The following is a 24466-nucleotide window of genomic DNA, read 5'->3' on the forward strand; positions in this document are numbered from 1 at the left end:
TTGGTGAAAGCCTGACCTCTAGTGGTGAAAAGAAGAACCTGCGATTTCAGATTTTATTCATTTTAAAAGAGATACATTTATTTACGCTTTAGTACTGCAGGCATTTCTCAGCTTTAGACATGGTTTGTATCCAGTTCAGCCATAATTGAATCTAAATTAAATCAGCTGGACGACGTTTTGATATTAACCCAGATCTGGTGGCACTTGGAAGGTCAAATATTTTATGGTGTGGTACTTGGTGTGGAAAAACAATGACAACCATAAACATTTGTGAAACTGCATTTGATCCTTTTAATTTTTCTTTGGGCTTACATGCAATCTTAATATGTGCTTTTACCTGGAAACAAATAAATCTGCACAACAAATATGTGAATTAGGGTCCTCTCTTGGGCCACTCCTGACGCAGAGCACGTCAAAACAAATAAACTCTCACATTTAAACCTTGCTTTGTCTTTGATTGAAATTTTCTGAAACAAACTTGGTCATATTTCTGCCATGAAATTACTTATTTCCATTCAAAGGTGATAAATTACCGAAAACTGGCATTCAAATCTAAATTACAACTTTTATACTTGAATATGGCTCTATTAGAAAACTTCAGAAAACGCACTTAGTATTTTCTTTCAATAACTGATTTTTTATTTGTCCAGGAAAGTCCCACTGGGATTAGGAATCTCTTTTCCAGGGAGTCAAGTCAAGTGTAGCTCTACAAAGAAAAATGCTCCAATGTTTATTTTTGTGCCTACATCTCTGTACAGTCCCTACAGTTCTCACGTTTTGTATTTGTAAATAAAAAAAATAATAGTAATAATAGTAATAATAATAATAGTAATAGTAATAATAATAATAATAATAATAATAATAATAATAATAATAATAATAATAATAATAATAATAATTATAATAATAATAATAATAATAATAATAATAATAATAATAATAATAATAATAATAATAATAATAAAGAACAGTACGCTACTTTGAAACAAAACCGGAAGTGCATGACACGAACTATCTCGCGTGCGCCTCCATTTCCGGTTTCGTCTCTCGTCTTTCGTTTCCGGAGTGTGAGCTGCGGCTGTCATCCATCCAGGGAGACCGACCGAGTCCGTGCACCGAGGGTTGTTGTAGCAGACATGTCGGCAGCTGCTGCGGGGACCAGCAAAGCGGCTCACGGCCCCGATGTGGCCTCGAAGAAGCGCAGGGGCCCCGGGGCTTTGGCCACAGCTTACCTGGTCATCTACAACGTGGTAATGACAGCGGGGTAAGTAGCGTGTTTGTCAACGGAGCTAGCGCTGTGACAGTGACACCGAGTGCACAGCATGACCAGATTTCCCCTGTTTAGTCGCGCCTGCTATTACAAATTCTATTATTTTAAATGACGTAGTATATATTCCCTGCAGGGTTTTGTAATTTGGCAAATTAAATTGTTTACGTTGTGTTGAGGGGCTAGCTTTGCCAATGAATGAGCCACACGAACGCACAACGCCAGATAATCCTGAAGCGAGATTGATCAATTCAAGTTTCCTGTGGTTTAATTCAACAGATCATTTTCTCTCAAAGGGTTTGAAGATAAGCATACTGATATCTTGAGGGGTAAGAGCGAAAGAAGCGTGTTTCTCTGTGCCAGTGTGCGCACAAGATTCAGAGAATACTGATTTTTCACACATAGTCGTGATTTATAGTCTTGCACGTGTGTGTTTCTAACTGTTTGGCAATGATCGTAATCTGTAACAAGTATCTACTGTCTTGGCTTTCGTCTTGGTGCACGTTTAAGAGATTAAGATCCCCTCAAGCACCTTGTGTCTTCACCTAATTGGGTTTGACAGGTCACCATTACGGACAAAATAAAGAATAACGAAGCGCGGCTCACATTGTCTGGGTCCATTGTCTGTTGCTGTATTGTATATAGGCGATTGAATAGAGCCTGAGCACAGTTTCTTCCCCCACTTTAATTCTTTCATTGTCAAAATGAATACCCGTAAATTCTCTAATACTGGCCTGTATTCCATTAGCGGCCGGGTCTCTGACAGAGGCCGGGTTTGCGGCTGGCGGAGGCAAATTAAAGCTAGTCTCTAAAAGAGGCCGGGGCTTTTATTAGAAACTATAGCGGTAGAAATATTCCCCATGTTAGGAATTTGTCTCATACTGGTGTAAATGAAAACTCACGTGCAGGAAGTAAACAAACGGGAACCAGGGCCGATGGGGGACGCTGCTGAGGAGCTGATCCGAGCGTAACTTTGACACAGATTTAGCCACTTTTCAAACCTCCTGTGACTATATTTGGAAACAGGGTAAGGAACAAATGTTGTGTGACCCTCCAGGGTTTTAATAAAGTCACCATCGCGTCTTCAAAGCACGTCCAGCTGCTCCGTGTGCAGGTCAGTCCCACGCCTCAAAATAACTCCTCCCATCAGCGCGAGCGTCTCGTCTTCTCTCGGGTCAGTCTCATGATCGATCACAAACACAAACGCTCCGTCTAAACTCACCTTTTACACAAGATAACAACAAATAATCCGGTCCGCGGTAAAAACGAAACAGAAACCTGCAGTGACATTGATGAAACACTTCCTGTTGTCCCGACAAAATAAAAGGCGTCAATGTTCCAGCCGCTGGGAGAGGGTTTGAAATGTTAATTAATAAATGAACCTAATATTTTAGGTGCAAATGGACACGAGTCTCATTTTTCTTCGTTTTCCTGGTCGTCCATTTTGCTCAAATAGAAATAAAGGCCTGTCTCTAATTGTGGCCTGGTTCCCATAAAGGCCTGGTCCTAGATGCCCTTGAGTAAATAAAGGCCCCGGCCTATATTAGAGTATTTACAGTACTTTAATGAGATGCATCTTGAGAGACGGTGAAAGGCGATAAAGCTGTTTGTAGAGAGACCAGACAAAGCTCAAGGTGCTGGAAATTGCCCCTGATTTCTACACACATACACTAAACTGACGCTTCACCCTCCCTGTGCTGATTGGACTTGATAACGTGGAGTCTTTGGCGTTATATATGGCACATAACAAGTCAGCCAGTCCGCCCAAAGGCACAGACCTTCGCTTCATGTGCGACTGAACACTGACTGAATAATCACAGAATCCAGAGTTGCCTATTCCTACTTCACTCTATCCATGCACTCCCAGATATCACTGATAATTCTGGAGTTACCGTGCACCATGGCCTATTTCAGTGCTTTTTTATGGCACTGGTTTCTTGAATATTGCACAACTCCTTAGTGGGTGTTGTTTGTTCACTGTTCAACCAGTTAGATCACTCTGCACTGCTGATGGGATAGATAGAGCTTTGTGCTGGATTGTAAAACCGCCCTCGCTGCCTCCCTTACTTGCATACTCCCCCCATGTCCTTCAAGATGCATTTTCAGCAGATACACAGATAAGCCCGCCTTGTTTCGGTGTTTCAAGTTGATGTCGTGTAAAGTGGGTGCTATTTTGGCGTCGTGTGTTGCGGTAGTATTTGCTCTACTTTCTGCTTAATGCCCTCCCCCTTTTAGCTGACCCTTGACCTCATTGTGAGTCTGAAGCGTTGTCTTTAATATTGCATGACATGTGCAAATAGAAGAAAATGCCTGGTCTTATACAATGCTTGCTTTGCTGATGTTTGTGCTGCAAAATGTATCAACAAATGAATTACTGATATCACAGGAAGACACAATATTTGCAAAATCACTGAGGTCTCCCATCGGACTGTGATCCAAACATTTTTGTCTACACAGCAGGAAACAGAAACACATTGTAATAACATAATAATTCTTCTAATTTATTTCCCTTTTGTCATTGTTTTGTCATTGTTTTTGTCCATATGTTGATATATAGTTGAATGAGAAACAAATAGGTTGTGATTTGTTTTTTCACCCTCCTTAACCGAGCACATTTTCTCCAGTTTGGCATTACCCAAATTTAAAAGCTTCTTCAAAAACGTCAAAAGAGCCACAAAAACGAAGGTGGAAATGTGACAAAATAGCAACAAAAGAGCCACAAAAATAGCACAATGAATAAGCGACAAAAACATGGCAAGAAAGTGATGATAAAGCCGCAAAAAAAACGTGAAGCGCTTGACAAAAAAGTGACAAAAACACAAGAAAAGAGCGACAAGGCAAGGCAACTCTTTATTTATGCCGCGCATTTCACACACAAGGCAACTCGATGCCGAAACAACAAAAACGAGTCGAGAAGCTTTTAAATTCGGGTAAAGCTGGACTGGAGAAAATGCACTCGGTTAAAGAAAGTGTTGAAGTGGTTTTGAAAATATCGCAGTTATATCAGATTTATTATTACAATATTCAGCACCGTTATATATCTGTTTTTTCTCATTTCACATCCCTCTGATAAGAATAACATATAATTGTAGCAAATCTAATGTAGCAAGTGTGATATTACATGTGTCCGAGTTTGTAAAGCCCTACCTGCCTCCAACCCAAAGTAGCAGATGGGCAAATTAATACAGTGGGAGGAAAAAGTAAGTACAGTGTTGTTCTGTGGCGCATCCAAGTGCTCTCGCACTTTGCAACCCAAAGTTGAATAATTTGGGAGGAACATACAACTTCATATGTGGAGGACAAATAGAACAGCACCAACATCAAAACCTTGTCCCCACTGTGAAGTCTGGTGCAGGAGAATCATGGTGTGGGGCTGTTTTGTTGCCTCAGGACCTGGACAGTGTGCTGTCATCAATAGAAAAAATAATTCAGAAGATATTTTGCTGGAAAAATCTGAGACATTCACAGCAGCATGGAAGTAAGTAAGTGAACCCCTGTAGTAAATATCTGCTGATCCTTCTTTTGCAGCAGTAACTGCTTTCCTGTAGTTGCAGAGTAGACGCTCACAATGATCAGGATCATTCCTCTTTACAAAACAGCTGCAGTTCAGTGAGATTCAGACGGTGTACTTACTTATTCCACGCTCTCCTGTGAATGTTTACATGTTATGGTCAATAAAAATATGATGAAATGTAAATGTTTGGGTGGTATTAGTTTCAGCAGGCACAGTGTCTGCTGAAACTAGTACAACCCAAACATTTACATTTGATCCGAGCCGCTGTTTTGCGACACCGAATGCTAACTTTAGACCTCACTTCTACTTTTTGCATCTATGGCAGCCCTGGAGGGACATGCTGTTTATAAACAGGGTAAATGGGTCAGAGATGAGGCAAAGTTTTCTTCCAAACTTAAAGAAACCAAATGTCCTACTCACCGTGTCCTCCCCTCGTCGTTCATAGCTGAAGAACTGAACTTTTGCACGTTTTTAAGTTACTATGAGGTTTTTTGGGGGGGTAAACGTGTGTCAGTCTCAGTCATATGGAATTCCAGTGCCTTATTGCTGATGGCTTCTGTAAACAATGGATGCTGATTGATCTGCCTCTTCTTTTGTGCAGGTGGCTGGTGATTGCAGTCGGTTTGGTGCGAGCGTACTTGGCCAGAGGCAGCTACCACGGCCTTTACTACTCCATCGAGAAGCCACTTAAGTTCTTTCAGACCGGGGCCATCCTCGAGGTAAAGATTCTTCCCATAGTTTTGTACGATAGTGCTGTGGCTTAAGACCAGAATTTCAGTGGTTTGATCCAACCTTTGCCAAAATACTTCGTCCAAATCCCAAATCATCTCTGTGGGTGATTGATGGTGAAGCGTTTTGCATCTGAAAAGGCCTTGCGTGAATCTTAAGATATTATTTTTATTATTGAATGAAGCTTTACAGAGGAATTTAAGACTGAAGCTGAGAGAGTGCTTTTTCTTGGATTGAAAATTATACATTCAAATTCAATCCTTGTCACTAACAATCTTAATGGAGACGGTTATGATGATTTTCCAGGCTAAAGGTTAAGTACATAAAATTAAAATTCTGTGCAAACATCACCTTGTCTTGATGATTTCATATAATTTGTGATATCAAGTAATGCTAAGTGATGCTCGTGTCGCCATGCGTTTGATATTACAGGGTTACAGGGGCATTAAAAAGGATTTAAAGTTATTAAACCAATTGTGTTAATCCCATTAAAACATTTAACTGGCATTAAATCTGAATTGTGTGGTAAGCGATGACGTTGATATCTTCACTGGCTGAATTTGTAACATTGTTTTTAGCCCAAAAGTTTCCTGTTGTGTCAAAATCAAAATGCCTCCTCATTTCTGTGTTTGATGGGCTGTTTGCAAGTCATAAAATCAATTTTCACATTTTTATTTGTGGCACTTAAAATATAGTGTGGGCATTAAAATGGCATTTAAAGCTTAGCACATTTTCTCCTAATCTAAAAGTTTCTAGGAAAAAAAACGTCAAAATAGCAACATAAACGAGACGCAAACGAGAATAAAGTTACAAAAACGTGACAAAAAAAAGCAACAAAAAGCGACGACAAAGTGCCAACAACTTGAGGAAAGATATCTTAGTTCTTTTTTGTCCGACAATGGCTGCGTCTAAGCACTAACGCTAGCAATTAATCCTTAACCTTTCATGTCGACTGTTAGATTCCTTCAGCAGCATTTGCCCAATTCGACCGTCCTTACCCAGGGGAAGGGGAAGTGACATCACCAACAGCTGCTGTTCTTCTTCTTTAAGGTTATTGGCAGACTGCAGGCAAACAAAAGCGCATGCCGCCCCCTACTGTATTGCATATGCAACAACATAGTGTCCAAACAAAGACATTTAACCTTAACTCCCGCCTGAACCGAGAGGATCTTTTTCCTCACGTCATCAGATTTTTTTCATTTTTTTGTCACATTTTGCCACATTTTGGACATTTTTTTTTGTCATTTTTTGGTCACATTTTGGACATTTTTCTGTTACATTTTTATCACATTTTTGTCACATTTTTGTAATTTCTTTTGTCACATTTTTTTCCATTTTTTGTCAAATTTTTGTCATTTTTGTCAATTTCTTGTGACATTTTTGTGAAATTTTTGCCACTTTTTCATCAATTTTCCGTCACTTTTTTGTCACATTTCCATCATTGCTTTCGTCTGTTTTGTTGCCATTTTCACAGCTTTTTTCCAGAAGCTTTTGGACTGGGGTAAAGCCAAACTGGAGAAAATGTGCTCGGTTCAGGTGAAAAAAAAGAAAAATCCAAATGGGCCATACATTTCCCTTTAGTGTTATTTTATCTCAACAGCTGTTTCATAAAGCTACAGTAGCAAATGATCCATGTGGCTTAAATTTCTACTAAATGAAAGAAAAAAGCACAAACTGCCTTCATTTAAGTCGTTTACTGAGGTGTCTCTAAAAAACAGAACAAACTGTGATTATATAGTATAGAAAGAAATTACGCAGTTAATATGTATGTGTGAAGACTGACACTTGTCATTGTGGCTCCAGTTTTGAAATATTGCTATTTTAGTCAATCTGTCCATAACAAACACTCTGTGCTTCCTCACGGCTTTGTTATTCCAGTCTGCTCTCCGTCCGCTTTATGACACTTTCATTTCACATCCTCGGTTTAAACGACCGCCTTGTGCCCAGAATATGAAGTATTTGGTTTGTAGTGCAGCGAGCACAGAGGAAGCCACTTGATAACAATAATAAGAAATAGATGCGCGATGGAGAGGCCGCGGCGTGTCTAAAATAAGCTTTTCCTTCTGCTGAGCCTGTTGCATTCTGGGTAATATGCTCTTCTCTTGTTCTCTTCCAGATCTTGCACTGTGCTGTTGGTGAGTTACACCCACTTCATCCCACCACTGTCTGATAATATAATACAAAAACATACTCTTAAGATGGACACAGTTTGTATTATGTTTTAAACATGATTAAGACCTGCTTAGGTAGATCTTTATTTTGTGCCCTTTTTAGACCTGGATTAATCCCGTTTTAATCGTGATTTGGGCTTGGAAAATGTAGTGAGATGGTGAAAGGGCTGGGACGATACATACTTGCTGCGATACAATACGCATCCCGATACAGAGGGCCCGATACGTATCGCCAGGACAATTAATCAAAATTTAATCAGAATCACAATTTCTCCTTTGGTCAATCATCAGGTTTACAGCCATTTCTTTAGCAGAAACAGCTCCTAGTTTTGGACAGTTAAATGGTACTGGAGGAATCATTTGTTTGTTTTGTTGTGTAAAAGGTGTGTTTTTGTTCATGCATCAACTACATATATCTACTTTTATTATGGATTAATAAAATCGAATTGAAAATCGAGATAGATCAATATGGTGAATGGTCTCAACTTATAGACCCTTTAACTGCTGACATCATCAGTGACCTCATCTGGAGGCAGGAAGTGATCAAGAGAAATAAGATTAAACTAAAACTAGCGATTATAAGTGTAAAACTACAACTAAATAATGTGGTCCTGTTGTGGCTTCAGGTGCCAGACCAAGAGGAACGACATTTGAGACGATAAAATAAGGTTTATTTGATATTTCCAAAAAACGGTTAATCATTACCGTGACAACAGCTCCAATGGAAATAGATAGGAATCTCAACTTCCTGCTTCCAGCTAAGCCCGGAATGTTTACAAACAATCAAAGAGTCTATATAGTGCTTTTCCACCTACATTATGCACTTAAAGCAAGGAACCACTCACCCGTCCACACTCTCATTAATGCACCAATGTACACAGACACCGAAGGCAAGGAGGGTGAAGTGTCTTGCCTAAGGACACAACGACAAAAAGAAAATCATGATTTTTTATTGTTGCCATATTGTCCAGCCCTGGTAAAACCGATAGAAAGCAGAACCATTTTAAAGTATCCTCTTTGTTTAAGCCAAACTATATCAACTTTAAAGGGGCTGGATCATAGACTGTAGAGAAAATGGACGTCTTATGCTCACTCCTCCCCGTTTACCAGAATGACCACGGCCGTGGGGGAATTGATGGCGGATTTACAGGCTCCCCCTCCCCAGCTCTGACGAAGCATGTTCCTAAAAAGGACATACGGGCGGGATTTTCACCGTAGACTCGGCCCTTGCGTGACGTGTAGCTCGCTCTGCTCCAATGCTAACAGTCCGAGCCTCATTAAGTACGAGATTTCAAAAATTCATATTACGAAAACCAGCCTGGTTTCATATATTGTTATTAACCCAGCGTTATCTCAGGAGGAAGATCTAGCCTAGTCTATTGTTGAAACAATTGAAACCAGGCTTTAAAGTAGTTTTTAACGTGTCTAAAGTCCAATGCTTTTCAATGGGGGCCTAGCGGCGATATGGAGGTACTGCAGCAACGGCGGAGCAATGGCGGCCCCCACGTTTGTGGTCAAAAAGCAGGGCAGTCAGCGCCCATTGGGCTGGATGCAAGTTGGCCATTTTATACTCCCTACTGCCACCTCAGGCCATATGTGTAACTGCACCTTCTATATAAGCTCGTGCATGACGGCAATATGGACCCGAAGTGACACCTTTTTGAGTGACAGTGCAGGATTTTAGAGGCAGTTGTGGTGAACAGGTCTGAGCTCATTCTACACATTAGGACATGGCTGGAGGGGGAGGAAAATACATAACTTTAACATTTTTAAACTCCCTATAGTCCCTTTAAGTTATTTTTTCTCTTGAACTGAGTTGAATATCAAAAGTATCGTGATACATGGCTTCCGATACGACACATGCATAACAACAAAGACGCATCTTGATATACTGCATTGCTTTATTTTGTCCCAGCCCTATTACATAATGTGAAAGAGAGAATCTCAGAGTTTGGAGAATATTTACTTATTTCAAACTCGAAGTAGTCACAACTATTGAGAGAGCAGTGGGTTTCTGCGCTAAAAAAGCATTAAGTGGTATTTCTAACTGGAAGTGAATACAAATTTCTTCTTCTTGTTGAATATACATGCATGCTCTTCTTTCCACTGCAGTTTTGGCTGACATTGTACACTATTTTTTGCTCAAATATATGTATCCCGTTTACTTTTGAAAATCAAAATTTCCCCTCACTCCCTTTGTTTGACGGAATGTAACAAATCCCAAAGGCCCTGCACCGGATATTTTTTCCTGGTAGTGGAATAAAATTGTTTCTGTCCTTGTCCGCCTGTTCTTGTGTGTTTTTAGGTATCGTGCCCTCGTCCGTGGTGCTGACGGGGTTTCAGGTCATGTCCCGGGTCTTTCTCACGTGGGCCGTCACTCACAGCGTCAGAGAGGTAACAGGACTTTACCTTATTCACGTGACGATGTAGTTTTCTGTGTATCACTCGGATCGTTGTGTCGGAAATGACCAGTGACTGTTGCCTTGCGGATAGATGGGAGAGGAGGACATGCGTAAGTAAAAACATTGGAGATGGGCGGCGTTGAAATGAATAACACGCTTTGGAGAGTTACTGCATTGTTTGATACTTACTATTTTCTATGCGTCTTTATGTCCGGGGTTTGTAGACAGAATTTTATGTTGATACAAACTTCAACGCGTCATACTGGCATGTAGAGCTGCACAAAATATCATTCAATTACTGCAAAAAGAAGCAATAAAAGTACTGAGGCCTTCCATATTACTCATCTGTTTGCTAAAATCGCCTCAAACAAAAACACACGGTGGATTAAAAAAGTGCAAAAGTTCTTAGTCATGATTTTCATAATTTATTTCCATTTTAGCCTGAGCCAGATGTGGTATATTTGTGTCTTATTTTGACAGAAATGGCAAAAAAATAGATAATAATTTTGTACCATTTCTTAATTTATGGGACGTACTACTAGGGCTGGGTACTGTAAAAAAAAAAAATTTTGGTACAAATACTTCAACGATGCTTAATTTCATTTGTATCATTTGTTTGAGGCGAAACAACCAAGAAACCTTTAATGACAAAAGGGCGGAAAAAACACTAAACATGTTTTTTTCCCCAATTTTCTTTTTTAATTTTTTTTTTTTCAGATTTCCCTCCATTTTTTTTTTACTTTCCCCCCAAATGTTCTTACTTTTTTTTTTTTTTTTTAATTGACCCACATTTTTTCCACTATTTTTTTCTCAATTTTTCCCCTTTTTTCCGATTTTTCTTTTTTTTTTTAACTTGTGTTTCTCTATTTTATTCTTTTCAATTTTAATATCTAATATAATATAATATATATATAAAGATTTTATATTTCTTCTCAGTACCGGCTTACAATACTACTTTAACGGTACCCAGCCCTACTTAGTACATACAGTGGGGGAAAAAAAAGTATTTGGTCAGTTCCCCATAGACTTTCTATTGGATTTTGGCCAAATACTTTTTTTCCTCACTGTACTACTATTACTTTTCTCACGTTACGCTGCAGCTCTAGTCTACTGTATATAGGCTTTAAGTGAAGTGAGAACACACGCTCATGTTCTTTGTCTGAATGTGAATGAAAACTGTAATTGTTTTGTATATTCCTAACAGACTGATGGTATTTAGATAGTTTTTTCTCTTCTTTGGCTTGTTGTGTGTGAGCTGAAGCATCCAAAACAAAGCATGATTGTCCTCTTGTGTCCACAGCTCTGCGTTTCCTCCCATAATCCTGTGTGTGTTTTTGAGCAGGTTCAGAGTGAGGACAGTGTGCTGCTGTTCGTCACAGCGTGGACCGTCACGGAGATCATCCGCTACTCCTTCTACACCTTCAGCCTGCTCAACCACCTGCCCTACCTCATCAAATGGGCGAGGTGGGTCTTTGTTCTCAGTGTTGGTTGGCAGAGGTCGATCCATATATCGGCTGGTCGATATCTCTCGAAACAAAAGTGTGGTTCCGGGTTTTTTGGCATCAAATGCACGCATCGACCCGCACACCGTTCTGTTTCCATCGCACACACACCCGCATTTGTTGTGGGCACCGCCCCCCACGGAGGAGCACGCTGTACAGATCGTCATATAAAGTTTTGTAACCCGCGATGCTGCCTTCTGGTGGGTGTTATAGAATCATTCAGAGGTGCCAAGCTGTATTAAAACAGAAAAGAAACCGCTAAATACAACTGTGAAGGTCAGCTACATCATGCAAATGTTATGCTAACACCAGCTAAAGTTGCACTAAAAGCGGCTAAATGCTAATATCGGCAAAATCCCCTTTTAGAACAGCTAGGATGTTGTGAAATGCTGTCCACTCTCTCGTTGCCAATCAGAGGCCAGAGTCTGTTCACGTCACATCAGACAAGGACTAGCGCACTTTAGCCACAGCCAGAGGTCGGTCCCAAAACCTATACCCGGTCAGACCGGTTTGGCCTGGCCTTTGTTATGGAAAAGCTCGACAATGTAGGTGAAACACGCGCTTGCATGTGGAAAGACACCTTAAGTAGTAAGGCTGGGTACCTTTAATTTATTTAGCATTTTTATCACTTATTTGAGGTGAAACTACAAAAGGGCAGAAAAAACACTTTCCAAGTTTTTCTTAGTTCCCCCCCATTTTAAACAATTTTTTCACATCATTTCAAATTTTCCATTTGTTTTTCCTCCATTTTTCCAAATTTTTTTACATGTTTTTTTTTTTCTTAGAATTTTCCACTTTTTTCCTATTTCCCCCCCCCCAAATTTACCCACATTTTTCAACTTGTTTCACTTTTTTTTCTTTTAAAATGTTGATGACCAACAGCGTCAAAACTTGAACATAAAGATTATATATTCCTTTTCGGTACTTGCTTTCAATACTTACAGTTTTTCGATACCAGACTGGTATTGTTTAACGGTTCCCAGCCCTACTCAGTAGTTGCCAGAGAATTGAAAGAATGTGTCCTTCACTTATATTTTGATTCTCTCAAGGCATCACTTTGTCTCCCGATCCGCATTGGCCTCTGACATTCACACTTATCAGTTCCCATCCAAGTTTTTGCCTTCTCTAAAAAGTAAAAAAAAAGAATAAGCTGCTGGTCTTTCGGTTTCAAAAAGTAATGTGGACTCTTTCCCTCTGCAAACCTGCCTCTGTAATCGCCTCCTCTTTTGTAACAGCAGTGGTTAAGTGGCTTTCTACCTTTTCCCCTTTTTAGACCAGTTTTTTAAGACCTGGCTTCACACCTCGTTTGGTCCTGGTTTGTTCCTGCCTCAGCGTTTCCTCGCGTCTTCGATCCTGCCTGTAGCGGCGGTTGTTAAGTGGCTGTCTCCCTGTGGCGTGTTGCTAAGGAGCAGACGAGAGCTGCTGCTGCTGTTAATGCCGTTCAATTTCGAGTCTCTGCCGACGGCTGCAAGGCACGCTCCTCTCCTTTGTTACAAATGAAGAAGGACTTGCTTTCCATCTGCTTTTCATTTCGAAAAAAAGAAAAAAAATATCCTGGGATACAAGTAGATTATTTATGAACAAGCTTTTGATATTTTTCACAGCTTGTAGGTCAAAACTTAATGCCAAAGAAAGATATTCTAAAATTGAGACACAATGAGCAGTTTATGAATTAAAAAGGAAGCCTGATCTTTTTTGGTGAAACAAAGACAAGCTCATCTTTTGTCACTGCTAAACGTTCTATTTTGTAAGTTAAAATGACTGCAAATAAAAATATTTGACCTTAAAGGGGCTAGATGCAAGTTGGTCATTTTATACTCACTACTGCCACCTCAGGTCTTAGGGCTTAACTGCAGCTTCTTTATTAAGCTTGTGCATGACGGCACTTCGGACCCGAATTAACAACTATTTTAGAGGCAGTTGTGGTGAACAGGTCTCGGCTCATTCTACACATTAGGACATGGCTGGAACATGTAGGGCAGGGGTAACGTCAGGCCCGAGGGCCAAATCCGGCCCTCCAGCATAGAAGCTCTGGCCATCAGGATTTTTTGAATGATTTTGAAGATGATATTATTACACAAATCAGAGGTCAAATGCCTATTTGATGCCTATTCTTTCAAAATTTCTCAACAAAACACCCAATTAGGTCATGTATATGGCTGGGTGCCGTTCAATATCTGAAAGAAGCTTTATCCGATATTTATACTAAAATATGTGTTGTCTAGAACCAGAAAAGAGAAGAACAATGTGTGGAAGATCTCCAATGACAGGAAATGTGTGAAACTTGAGGAATAATTTTGGGGGAAATGTGGCTAAGAATAAGGAAAAAATCGTGTTAAATTGGTTTGGGAAAAAAAGGGGCAAAAATAGGGAATCAATTTGGAAAAATCAGGGGGAAAAATGGGTGAAATGGGGCAAACATTGGGCAAGAAATATAAAAAATGAATTGGGAAAAATGAATCATTTGATTTGGGCACTTCCTTTAATGTTGTCCCTGGACTAACGGCTTTAGATATCAGTAGAACCTAAACTTTTTCCCCCAATACCAGACACGTTTAACGGTATGGCCATAATTATGTACAGACAGCACTGGCATTTGTAGAAAATTGTGCTTTTTTTCAGCTTAAATTGGCAGGTCCGGGACTTGGTCTTTTTACAATGAAGAAAATCGGCCCTCCGCCAAGCAAACTTGCCTACCCCTGATTTGGGGCTAGGAAAACACATAATTTTATCATTTTAAACTCTATAAAGTCCCTTTAAATTGAGCTCTTCTGTCTTGACAAGGTCTTCTGAGATGTATCTCCTAGTAACACACTGCATTTGAGACATTTCTTGTGCTTCTTTTACTTTTTTGTTCTAAGTTAATAAGCTAATATATTTAAACTTGCCTTTCCTCCACAGGTACACGTTCTTCTTCGTGCTGTACCCGATGGGCGTGACCGGGGAGCTGCTGACCATCTACGCCGCGCTGCCGTTTGTGCAGAAAACAGGGCTGTACTCGGTCACTCTCCCGAACAAGTACAACTTCTCCTTCGACTACTACACCTTCCTCATCCTCGTCATGTTCTCCTACATCCCACGTGAGTGACCGCGGCTTTGTGCCACTTCTCAATAGGTTGTGTTGATGCAAATTCAGAACTTCCTAAAGAGCCTACAGCAGGATGTGACAAAATATTCTGTCTTTTAAATTGAGAACAGTCAGCATAATGGCGTCCATAAAACAAAATGTCAAAAAATTACCTTTTAATTATAGAAATACAGCTGCTTCGACTTTGTTTTTGTTTCATGGTGATGAAATGACGAAGGGTGCTAACATAAACCGTTACAAATGTTGAACCAGATCTTCTACAGGGTTTCCACGGGTCATTAACCTCTTAACTCCCATCTGAACGGATCCCATTTTCTCCAGTTTGGTTTTACCCTAATCAAAAAGCTTCTTGGGAAAAAAGCACCAAAACAGCCACAAGAAAACATGTAAACGCAGCAAAGCATTAATTCCATATTTCTTGGGAAATTGTGACATTGCCCAACCATTTTTACTGCAAGTTTATTAAAAATGCACAAAAATGATGGTTTAAAACATATTCAGTTACAGTTTTGTCTCAAATTGACCACCTTTTTTGGTTCCAAATTTGCCTTTTTTACCAATTCTCTTTCCTCTGTTAGATGAAATGTCTCTCTTTCTGGCCTTAACCCCTTAACTCCCACCTGAACCGAGCACATTTTCTCCAGTTTGGCTTTACCCCAGTCCAAAAGCTTCTGGAAAAAGGTGTGAAAATAGCGACAGATCTGAAAACAATGATGAAGATGTGACAAAAAAGTGAGAAAACTTTGACAAAAAAGTGACGAAAAAATTACAAAAATGTGACAAAAAATTACAAAAAAATGATTTAAAAAAATGACAAAGTGATTTGAAAAAGTGAGTTGAAAACAGAACTGAGGTGAAAACAATAATGAAGATGTGACAAAAAAGTGGGAAAACTTTGACAAAAAAGTGACGAAAAAATGACAAAAATGTGACAAAAAATGACAAAAAATACAAAAAATTTACCAAAAAAGACAAAAAAAAGGACAAAAAATGTGACAAAAAATGACCAAGAAAATGATTATTTTTTTTCAAATGACAAAGTGAGTTGAAAAAGTGGGTTGAAAACAGAACTGAGGTGAAAACAATAATGAAGATGTCACAAAAAAGTGGGAAAACTTTGACAAAAAAGTGACGAAAAAATGACAAAAATACCAAAAATTTACCAAAAAGACAAAAAAAAAGACAAAAAATGTGACAAAAAATGACCAAGAAAATGTTTTGGTTTTTTTTAATGACAAAGTGAGTTGAAAATAGATCTGAGGTGAAAACAATGATGAAGATGTCACAAAAAAGTGGGAAAGCTTTGACAAAAAAGTGACGAAAAAACGAAAAAAATGTGACGAAAAAAATGTGACGAAAAAAATGTACCAAAAAAAGACCAAAAAAATGACCCAAAAAATGATTTTAAAAAAAAATGACAGAGTTGAAAAAGTGAGTTGAAAATAGTGAGTTGAATACCCCCCCAAAAAAAAGGATGGAAAAAAATCTGATGACGGGAAGAAAAAGATCCATTTAGATGAGTTTTGTAGATCTTAGCCAGAGGTGTTACACTGGCCTACAGGATTTGGGTAAAGCTGAACTGGACTGCTCTCGGTTCAGGCGGGAGTTAAGAGGTTAAAATACAGTATTTGGCATTAATTTCGACTTCTGCCTGTGTAAACCCTGTCCTATAATCATCCTTTAGCTTCGGTCTCACTCTCACAGCAATAATGTGGGGGCAAAGAAAGGTCGCATTAAAAAACAAAATATTTGCCCATTAACTATGTAAATGCGATGCAGTGGAAAGAACACGATGAAACGTGACTTGAATTTCCGCCCAAATTATCTTTTCACACATGAAGCTTCTCGCTGAATTTATTTTCACCTGAAAGTGTTAAACATATTTAGAGCTGGAGATGTTCCTGTAATCACAGACTTACATGGGTTTCTTGTCTTTTGGTATTTAGGCGCCTAACAACATGTAGATAATATTTTACCAATCTTTTGCCCTGATTTAAATGTTCAAGTCTCCAGTAAAAGATTTGTTTGTCATTAATATTGTTAGCTACAAATCTAGAAGACGAGTTGAGTTTATATCCACACGTCATGAAGTCCGTTGCTCCTCTCAGGCCTGTCACGATAATTATTATATCGACTTCAATAAATAACAGATGAACGATGAATTTTTGAACCGAGCACATTTTCTCCAGTTTGGCTTTACCCCAATCCAAAAGCTTCTGGGAAAAAAGGTGTGAAAATAGCGACAGAACTGAGACGAAAACAATGATGAAGATGTGACAAAAAAGTGAGAAAACTTTGACAAAAAAGTGACGAAAAAATGACAAAAATGTGACAAAAATGTAACAAAAAAATGACCAAAAAATGACATAAAAAAATACAAAAAAATGACAAAAAATGGCCAAAAAATGACAAAAATTAGTTGAATAACCCCCCCAAAAAAGATGGTCTGGTTCATTCTACACATTAGGGCATGGCTGAAACATGTAGGGGGAGGAAAAAGGAAAAAAAAAAAAAAACAAGAATAGTGTAGTCCCTTTAAATATGCATAATAAAGTAAAGAATGATTCTTTTTATTATACATACATTTTGCAGCCTCCACTGTCAACTTAACTTAATAGAAATTACACTTTTTATGGTCACAAATGGCAAATTGGGGGCAATCATTTAGGTATTTTAATTTAAACAGAAGAAAATATGTTGTCGGATTTATCATCTTTAAAAGCTGCTATACCTGTATTTAAACCTTCAAACATGATCTGAAATGCATATAATTCTTGTATTTGTATTTCAGAGTTTAATCTTCTCTCAAGTGTTAAAGCCTCTGAAGTTATTGAAACTGTGTGAACTCAATCTTGACTTTCAAAACCAAAAACTCCAATACTTGTCAAAGAAAATCACACTTTTCTGCGTTTTGTCCCCTCCACTAAATGCGTTCTTTCTCCCGTCAGTTTTCCCGCAGCTCTATTTCCACATGATCCGACAGAGGAAGAAGGTCTTGGGCCACGTCGAGGACTACAGCAAAGTGGAGTGAGCGCCGACAAAAATCGACAAGAACACGTCCAAAAATGAAGTCGACCAAAAAAATCCGAAGCATTTAACGACACTACAAACACGTCTGCTTATCGAAAAAAAAAAAAAAAAACACAGAACAACGAGCCCGAACAAAATCGAAACTGCCACGTCTGAAGAGGGAACAGTAATTTATTCAAGATATCGACTGGGTGCTCGGTAAATCTATGTTTTGGTTTTATTTATGAGCAGTTTTTTTGGCTCGGTTTGAGAAACTGGGGATACGTCTCGGTAGCAGTGAATCGTTAGCAAAGATGACGGACATTTTGTACGGAAAAGTGTTGGTTTAGATAAAATACTAGTCAGTGCTATAACACACGTTTAGTGCTTGGAATCTAGGGAGTAAGTGACATTTTGGGTTAAATAAGTTCTAAAATCATTTTCACATCATATGAAAGCTTATGATGAGCATTATTCACTGACAAATGTAGTACAATATGTATAATATTTTAGGTAAACCGGCAAATAAGTTGGACACTGTCACAAATATTGAAAAAACAAAGAATTTTCAATGGCAAGAAGGCCACACTGAAACACTTCTAATAAGGGATGTAATACAGTGGGGAAAAAAAGACTTTCAATTGGATTTTTCGATCAATTACTTTTTCCCCCCACTGTATGTAATACTAAGTGGCTTTATTTACAAATTTCAAGTTATATAATTGGACATGTTTGTTATTAATGGAGATTAAATTGATTAAGTTGATCATTTTGAAAGTATAAGGCAGTGGTTCTCAACCTTTTGGAGCCACGACCCCCATTATAACAGTTATAGGGGTTCGTGACCCCCCCCCGCCCTGGTCACATCGTGAGAAATAGGCACATTAGTTTACATAATTCTTAAAAAACAAAGACAAAAAACAAATGCACTGCAAAAAGTGAATATCAAGCATTTGCTTAAATGACTTGAATTGAGGAAATGTATCTTGTTTTGAGCGGTTTTCACTCATTTAGACACTTTTCCTGATCGGACCAAGTTTACTTTGCTTGTTTGAGGACATTTCAGACCAGTTCTAGGGTAAATCTCGCTTGAAATAAGAAAGTCAAATTGCCAATGAGATAAGACCAATTTTCTTACCCCATTGGCAAAGAAAATTACCTGAAATAAGGACAAAATGTATTGAAACGAGTCAGAAACATCTCAGAACAAGTGAAATTATCTAGGACAAATGCCCAAGAACTTCTTAACTAGTCAAAACAACTAAAATTTGGATTATTATGCTCAAATTGAGATGTTTATACTGATCGAGTTAAATACTTTTTGCAGTGTGGCTAAAGTAAACTTCATCAAATTACATACAAATAACGGCACACACATGCTACAATAAAATATTAGATTATATGCTAATAAAAATATGTATATTTTATCTACATGATCTGGTGACCCCCCTAATTTGTCTCGCGACCCTCTTGGGGATCCCGACCCCCAGGTTGAGAACCACTGGTATAAGGAATGGAAATGAGCTTTCAGGACAAATTTGTTAAACCCCTTGACCCTCGCCTTAACCGAGCTCATTCTCTCCAAATCTAAAAGCAAAAAGACATCAAGATAGCGACGAAAACGGGGATGAAACACTACAAAAAGTGATGAAATCTTGATGCAAAAGAAATGAAAACAAAAAACAAAAAAACAAGAAAAAGCAACAAAAAAGCCACAAAAGGGGGGAAAAAAACTCTACAAAAAATGACAACAAAAAGCAACCAAAAAAGTGGCAAAAAAAGGTTATGATCACTTACACTGTTGCTCTCCAGTGGAGAAGCTTTTAGATTTGGATGAAGCCTTAATGTAGCAAATGCGCTCGGTTCAGGCGGGGGGTAAGAGGTTAAACTATCCTCACGATTGGTCCTGAAAGTCCGATTTCTGAATTAAACGATCACACATCCCCATTACCTCCTGTTTGGACCTGAGGGGCTGGTTCACAGAAAAGCTCGTCTCATTGGTCAAAGTGATGGCACGGTGGATTCTGATTGGTTGCTGAGATCAACAAAGGGAGGGATTTTAGGAAAATATGATTATTTTCTATTGCGTTGCATCAAATTGCAGGCTCAGGCAGTCAATTATACACAATATATTACATTTGTGAAACATTCAAACTTACAGACCATCGCTTTAACGTTTTTTTTATCCCGCATATTGATCACTTTCAATGTTTGACTCAAATAAACCTGGCTTTTTCTAATGAAGTTCATGAACAAAGACAAGATAAACCTTTAGAAATGTTTTTTTTTTCCTCTGCAGACCCTTTAACACCGTTATTTCCCCATTTTACTCCTTCTTCTCTAAAGTTACCAGAATGTCACTTCGTCCCTTAAGATTTCCATCCTTTGATTAAACGATTTTGTTAATTGTGAAAGGATCAGGTGAAGTCGGCAGTATAGACTTGAATATAGATTTGTCTTGACACTGTTTTTTTTAAATGTTTTTCCCATTTCACTGATCACATTCCTACTTTAGTTCAATAAACCCGTTTTGTTACGTCCTCGCATGGCTTCCATTCCTTCTCATTGTCGCTTTTTTATGTGGGTTTTAATTTCAAAAGCCGCGTCGTTGTGTGGGATTTCAGTGTCAACCTAGTTTTAGAGATGATCACTTCATAGATTGTACTTCTTGGAGTTATTTCATCGTTTATTTTGATTGCTCCACCTCTCATATACTTTCCTAAACCAGTTGATTTCCCATTGTCGCAATCTCAAAGCCTCCATGTTAATGCATAGTCTAAAATGGAAAAAATCTCTTAAAAAAATCTCTTAACCTCTTAACTCCTGCCTGAACCGAGAGGATCTTTTTCCTCACGTCATCAGATTTTTTTTCCATCCTTTTTTGTTGGGTATTTAACTCATTTTTGTAACTTTTTTGTCATTTTTTGGTCACATTTTTGTCATTTTTTCGTCAATTTTTTATCACATTTTTGTCATTTTTTGGTCACATTTTGGTCACTTTTTTTTGTCACATTTCGTTAATTTTTTTCGTCAATTTTTTATCCAATTTTTGTCATTTTTTTTGTCACATTTTTGTCATTTTTTTGTCACATTTTTGTCATATTTTTTGTAATTTTTTCGTCAATTTTTTGTCAATTTCTTGTGACATTTTTGCCACTTTTTCATCAATTTTTCATCACTTTTTTGTCTCATTTCCATCATTGTTTTCGTCTCAGTTTTGTCGCTTTTTTCCAGAAGCTTTTGGACTGGGGGTAAAGCCAAACTGGAAAAAAAGGGGCTCGGTTCAGGTGGGAGTTAAGGGGTCAATTATGCAGCTGGGAATTTCCTTGTTCGTACAGTAACACCTCAAGGCTAATGAAATTAACTATCTCACCACAAGAGGTCGCCAAAGGGCTATTATACACACGCTGCACCTTTACGCTTCATGTTTCATCCTTGAACCCTTTGCTCGTCTGTTTTGAGTGATGCTGAACTCGTTACGTGCTGTTTAAATGATCTAATGGACTTGATGTAGCTTTAGATGGAAAATTAATGTAGCACCTTATGTTATTATATCACTTTTGTTCACTTTTTTCGTTTTTAAGAGGGTGCATAGTTCTTTCATTTGAGCAATTACTGAATACACGGGTAGGGAAATGGTTAAATGTTGACCAAAAGCAAAAAATAAAAAGTCCAGACAGCACAATACACAGTAGCAGTAGGGGATTTATGTAGGTACAACACAGTAACATTGCAGTTTGAGTTAACTTTTTTACTGATATTGCGTTTTTACAAACCGATTAATCTGTAACAAAGACATTGAGCACTATATGAAGGTAGTTATTTATTATGTAGTATTGCAAGAGAGACATTTTTCCTTTTGAATCTGCGTATTTTAGGTTGTCCTCATAGGAGAAAGCAAACCTACAAACGACACATTTCCAAACACCTTTTATTTAGATTTTTTTGGGGTGATTTATATTCAAATTAAAGCCACACTGTGTGACGTTTTACCCAATAAACTGACGGGCAGAGGCGGGTGGTACTCGGCTACCTTTGTGAAGTAATTGTAGTTTTGTCATATGGTGCTTTTACTTGTACTTGAGTATTATTATAGTTTAGTGTAGGTTCTCTTTCATGAGTAAATCTTTAAAGGGGCTGCATGCAAGTTGGCCATTTTATACTCACTACTGCCACCTCAGGTCATAAATGTAACTGCAGCTTATTTTATTTTGAACATGTGAGCAACACAACACACCTTAACAAAATTTTAAGCGTAAAGGCTGTTACAAATCAGAAAGACAAAAGCAAACTTGTCAGTTCCCTTGAAAAGCCAAATACACACGCACATGTCCAAAAAGGAGTGAGGAGAAGTTAAACTTATTTAACCCCCCCACCCCCTATTTCAAAAACAGATTGATAACATCATTTTCCTGTTCCTACATAGTTACTCAAAAGAAAATTGAAGAAGTAAAGTGTGCATATCATAAAACTACTCTAAGAAGTACAGTTTCTACATAAAAGTTACTCAAGTACTTCACGTTTCCATGGAGACGTTGCCTCTTTGCTTTGAAACAGGGAGCTTAAAGAGGGGGTAATATGCTTTTTTCAATCACATAGCACCCGTCTATATCACACTACAATGATGACCAAACCTTCTGTTGGTCTGTAAATGCAGTAAATTAGAATAACTGCCTTGTATAAAATTGCTCTCTCAAAATGGCTGTAGCGAATGTCTTGAAATAGGCCTCTGTCTCTTTAAGAACCTCTGAGCCTTTCCGACACGCCCCCTTCACACGCTGAGGAGCAGTGGTTGGTTACTCGGCTGGTGACGAAAGCTTGGAGGCGTCTCCAGGAGGTGGGAGCGTTCCTCAGGCAAACCTATCCCTAAAATGGCCGCCGTCAGAGTTTTTACAGATGACTCAAAAATACGAGAATGTGCCAAGGCAACACTTCAGGCATGTTTTTAATGAGGGAATGACATAATAACATGATGTAAAGCTTGAAAAAGTCAATTTTGCATAACACCCCCCCTTTAAACATTTTTGTTCATAGTTTGGCAAAGGTTTAGTTTCTCTTGTGACGTAGCGACACTTGAATGATCCGCAGTGTGGCTTTAAATATCTTTGTGTTCAAGATCATTCTACCTTATTTTTTGTCAACAGACATCACACACACCAGGGAATTACTACTATTGTCATGAATATTGATCTTTCCATTGCTTTGCACCCGTTCTGCCTTTTGTTACTCCTGTGTGCACATCGTGTCTGTGTGCGACTGTAGCCGCCATAGAAATCACTCAAAACTTGTCTTTTGTAGCAACTCGAAGCGGTGACTGTCAAGTGGAAGCTCTTTTCCTCTGCCCTTTAACTACTCCACGGTCAAGCATGAATTTTGGGTCCATTTTTTGAGGGTCTTTGGGAGCGCGGTGCAGCATTGTAAAACAGCATGAATGAGGACAAACCATTGAGATGCCTGGAGTGACTTTAACTTATTCACGACGACTAAAGCATGGCATATGTATCTTCTGATCTGGATATTGTGAATGAAGGTTTTGATAACAAGTGTTTTGCATGGGGCCGGCGGACTTTGGTATGAGCAAGGAAATCTATATTTACAATAAACGTCAACTATGGAGTCGTTATTTCTTTCTATCTAACGGAGCATGCAGGTTCTATCTCCCCAGCAAAGTATAATAATACTTTTAAAGCTTTCTACACTACACTACACTACACTACACTACACTACACTACACTACACTACACTACACTACACTAATTAGCATACATTTGGATTACTGTGATATTTGGAGGCATTTTGTCTTTGAATTTTCACAGTGAAATTGGTTGAAATAATGTTGAGGAATAATACACTGCAAAAAGTGGATTCTAAGCAAGTAAAAAATGTCTTACTTTAAGAAATAAGTTCTTATTTTTTCCCTAAAAAGTAATAATGTCTTGGCTAGCAACGTTTTCTTGAGAAAAAAAATCTTGTTTTAGGAAATAAAATCTAGCCATTTCTTGTTCAGATATATTTGCTAAAAACATGCTAATTTTTCTTGTAACAAGAAAGAAAAACTTTTTGAATCTTCTTCAGCTTTAGACAAGGAACATTTTTTCTTATTTTTCGGTGCGGTGGCACAGCGGTTAGAGCCTCAGCTTCACAGCTCAAAGGTCCTGGGTTCGATTCCCAAAGGGGCCTTTCTGTGTGGAGCATGTTCTCCCCATGTCTGCCACTAAAAGCATGTACAACAGGTGAATCCTCCAGGTGATTCTGACCATCAGCCTGGCTCCACATCATCGAGACGGGTCCCCGGGCGCGGGCAATACTTTCCTTAAATATTAGTATTTATTAAGAACATTTTGCTCAAAAATGTGTGTAATTTAGAACATTTTACTTAAATCAAGCAACATTTAAGTAAAATACCCACAATTTTTCACTAAATAAGAATGTTTTCCTTAAATTATTCAATTTTCTGAGGACATTTTGCTTAATTCTAGTTATTTATTTGCTTAAATTTAGTGTTTGTTTCTTGTTTTCTGATAAGAAAAATATTCTAGAAATAAGAATTCTTAGCAAGAAAAAAATGCTGACCCCATTGGCCGAATTTTTTCCTTAAAACAAGACAAATTGTCTTTTTCCTTGTTTTTAGTAGGGCACTTTTTGCAGTGTAATCCAAGGACAGTCTTGTGTCAAAATACATTATTGGAATTTTGGATAAAGTTTACAGTGACAGTAATAATAATATTAGTATATATATATATATATATATATATATATATATATATATATATATATATATATA

At 38.2% G+C, this 24466-nt stretch overlaps 1 protein-coding gene across 1 annotated transcript; it reads left to right on the forward strand.

Annotated features, from left to right (window-relative positions):
- The first annotated feature begins 1050 nt into the window (after positions 1-1050).
- Positions 1051-18288, forward strand: hacd2 (3-hydroxyacyl-CoA dehydratase 2). The gene is made up of 7 exons (XM_079563502.1): positions 1051-1264; positions 5383-5500; positions 7627-7645; positions 9987-10075; positions 11426-11547; positions 14487-14665; positions 17622-18288. Exons 1-7 carry the CDS (start codon positions 1137-1139, stop codon positions 17702-17704), a joined length of 738 nt encoding a protein of 245 aa, XP_079419628.1. The 5' UTR covers positions 1051-1136; the 3' UTR covers positions 17705-18288.
- The last annotated feature ends 6178 nt before the right edge of the window (positions 18289-24466 follow it).

The sequence above is a fragment of the Gobius niger genome (assembly GCF_951799975.1).
Source record: "Gobius niger genome assembly, chromosome: 9".
NCBI lineage: Eukaryota > Metazoa > Chordata > Actinopteri > Gobiiformes > Gobiidae > Gobius > Gobius niger.

Coding starts and splice junctions, on each gene's coding strand:
- hacd2 (XM_079563502.1), top strand. CDS start 1,137: ATGTCGGCAGCTGCTGCGGGGACCAGCAAAGCGGCTCACGGCCCCGAT. Junction 10,076..11,425: donor TCACTCACAGCGTCAGAGAG/GTAACAGGACTT, acceptor GTTTTTGAGCAG/GTTCAGAGTGAGGACAGTGT. Junction 14,666..17,621: donor CATGTTCTCCTACATCCCAC/GTGAGTGACCGC, acceptor TTCTCCCGTCAG/TTTTCCCGCAGCTCTATTTC.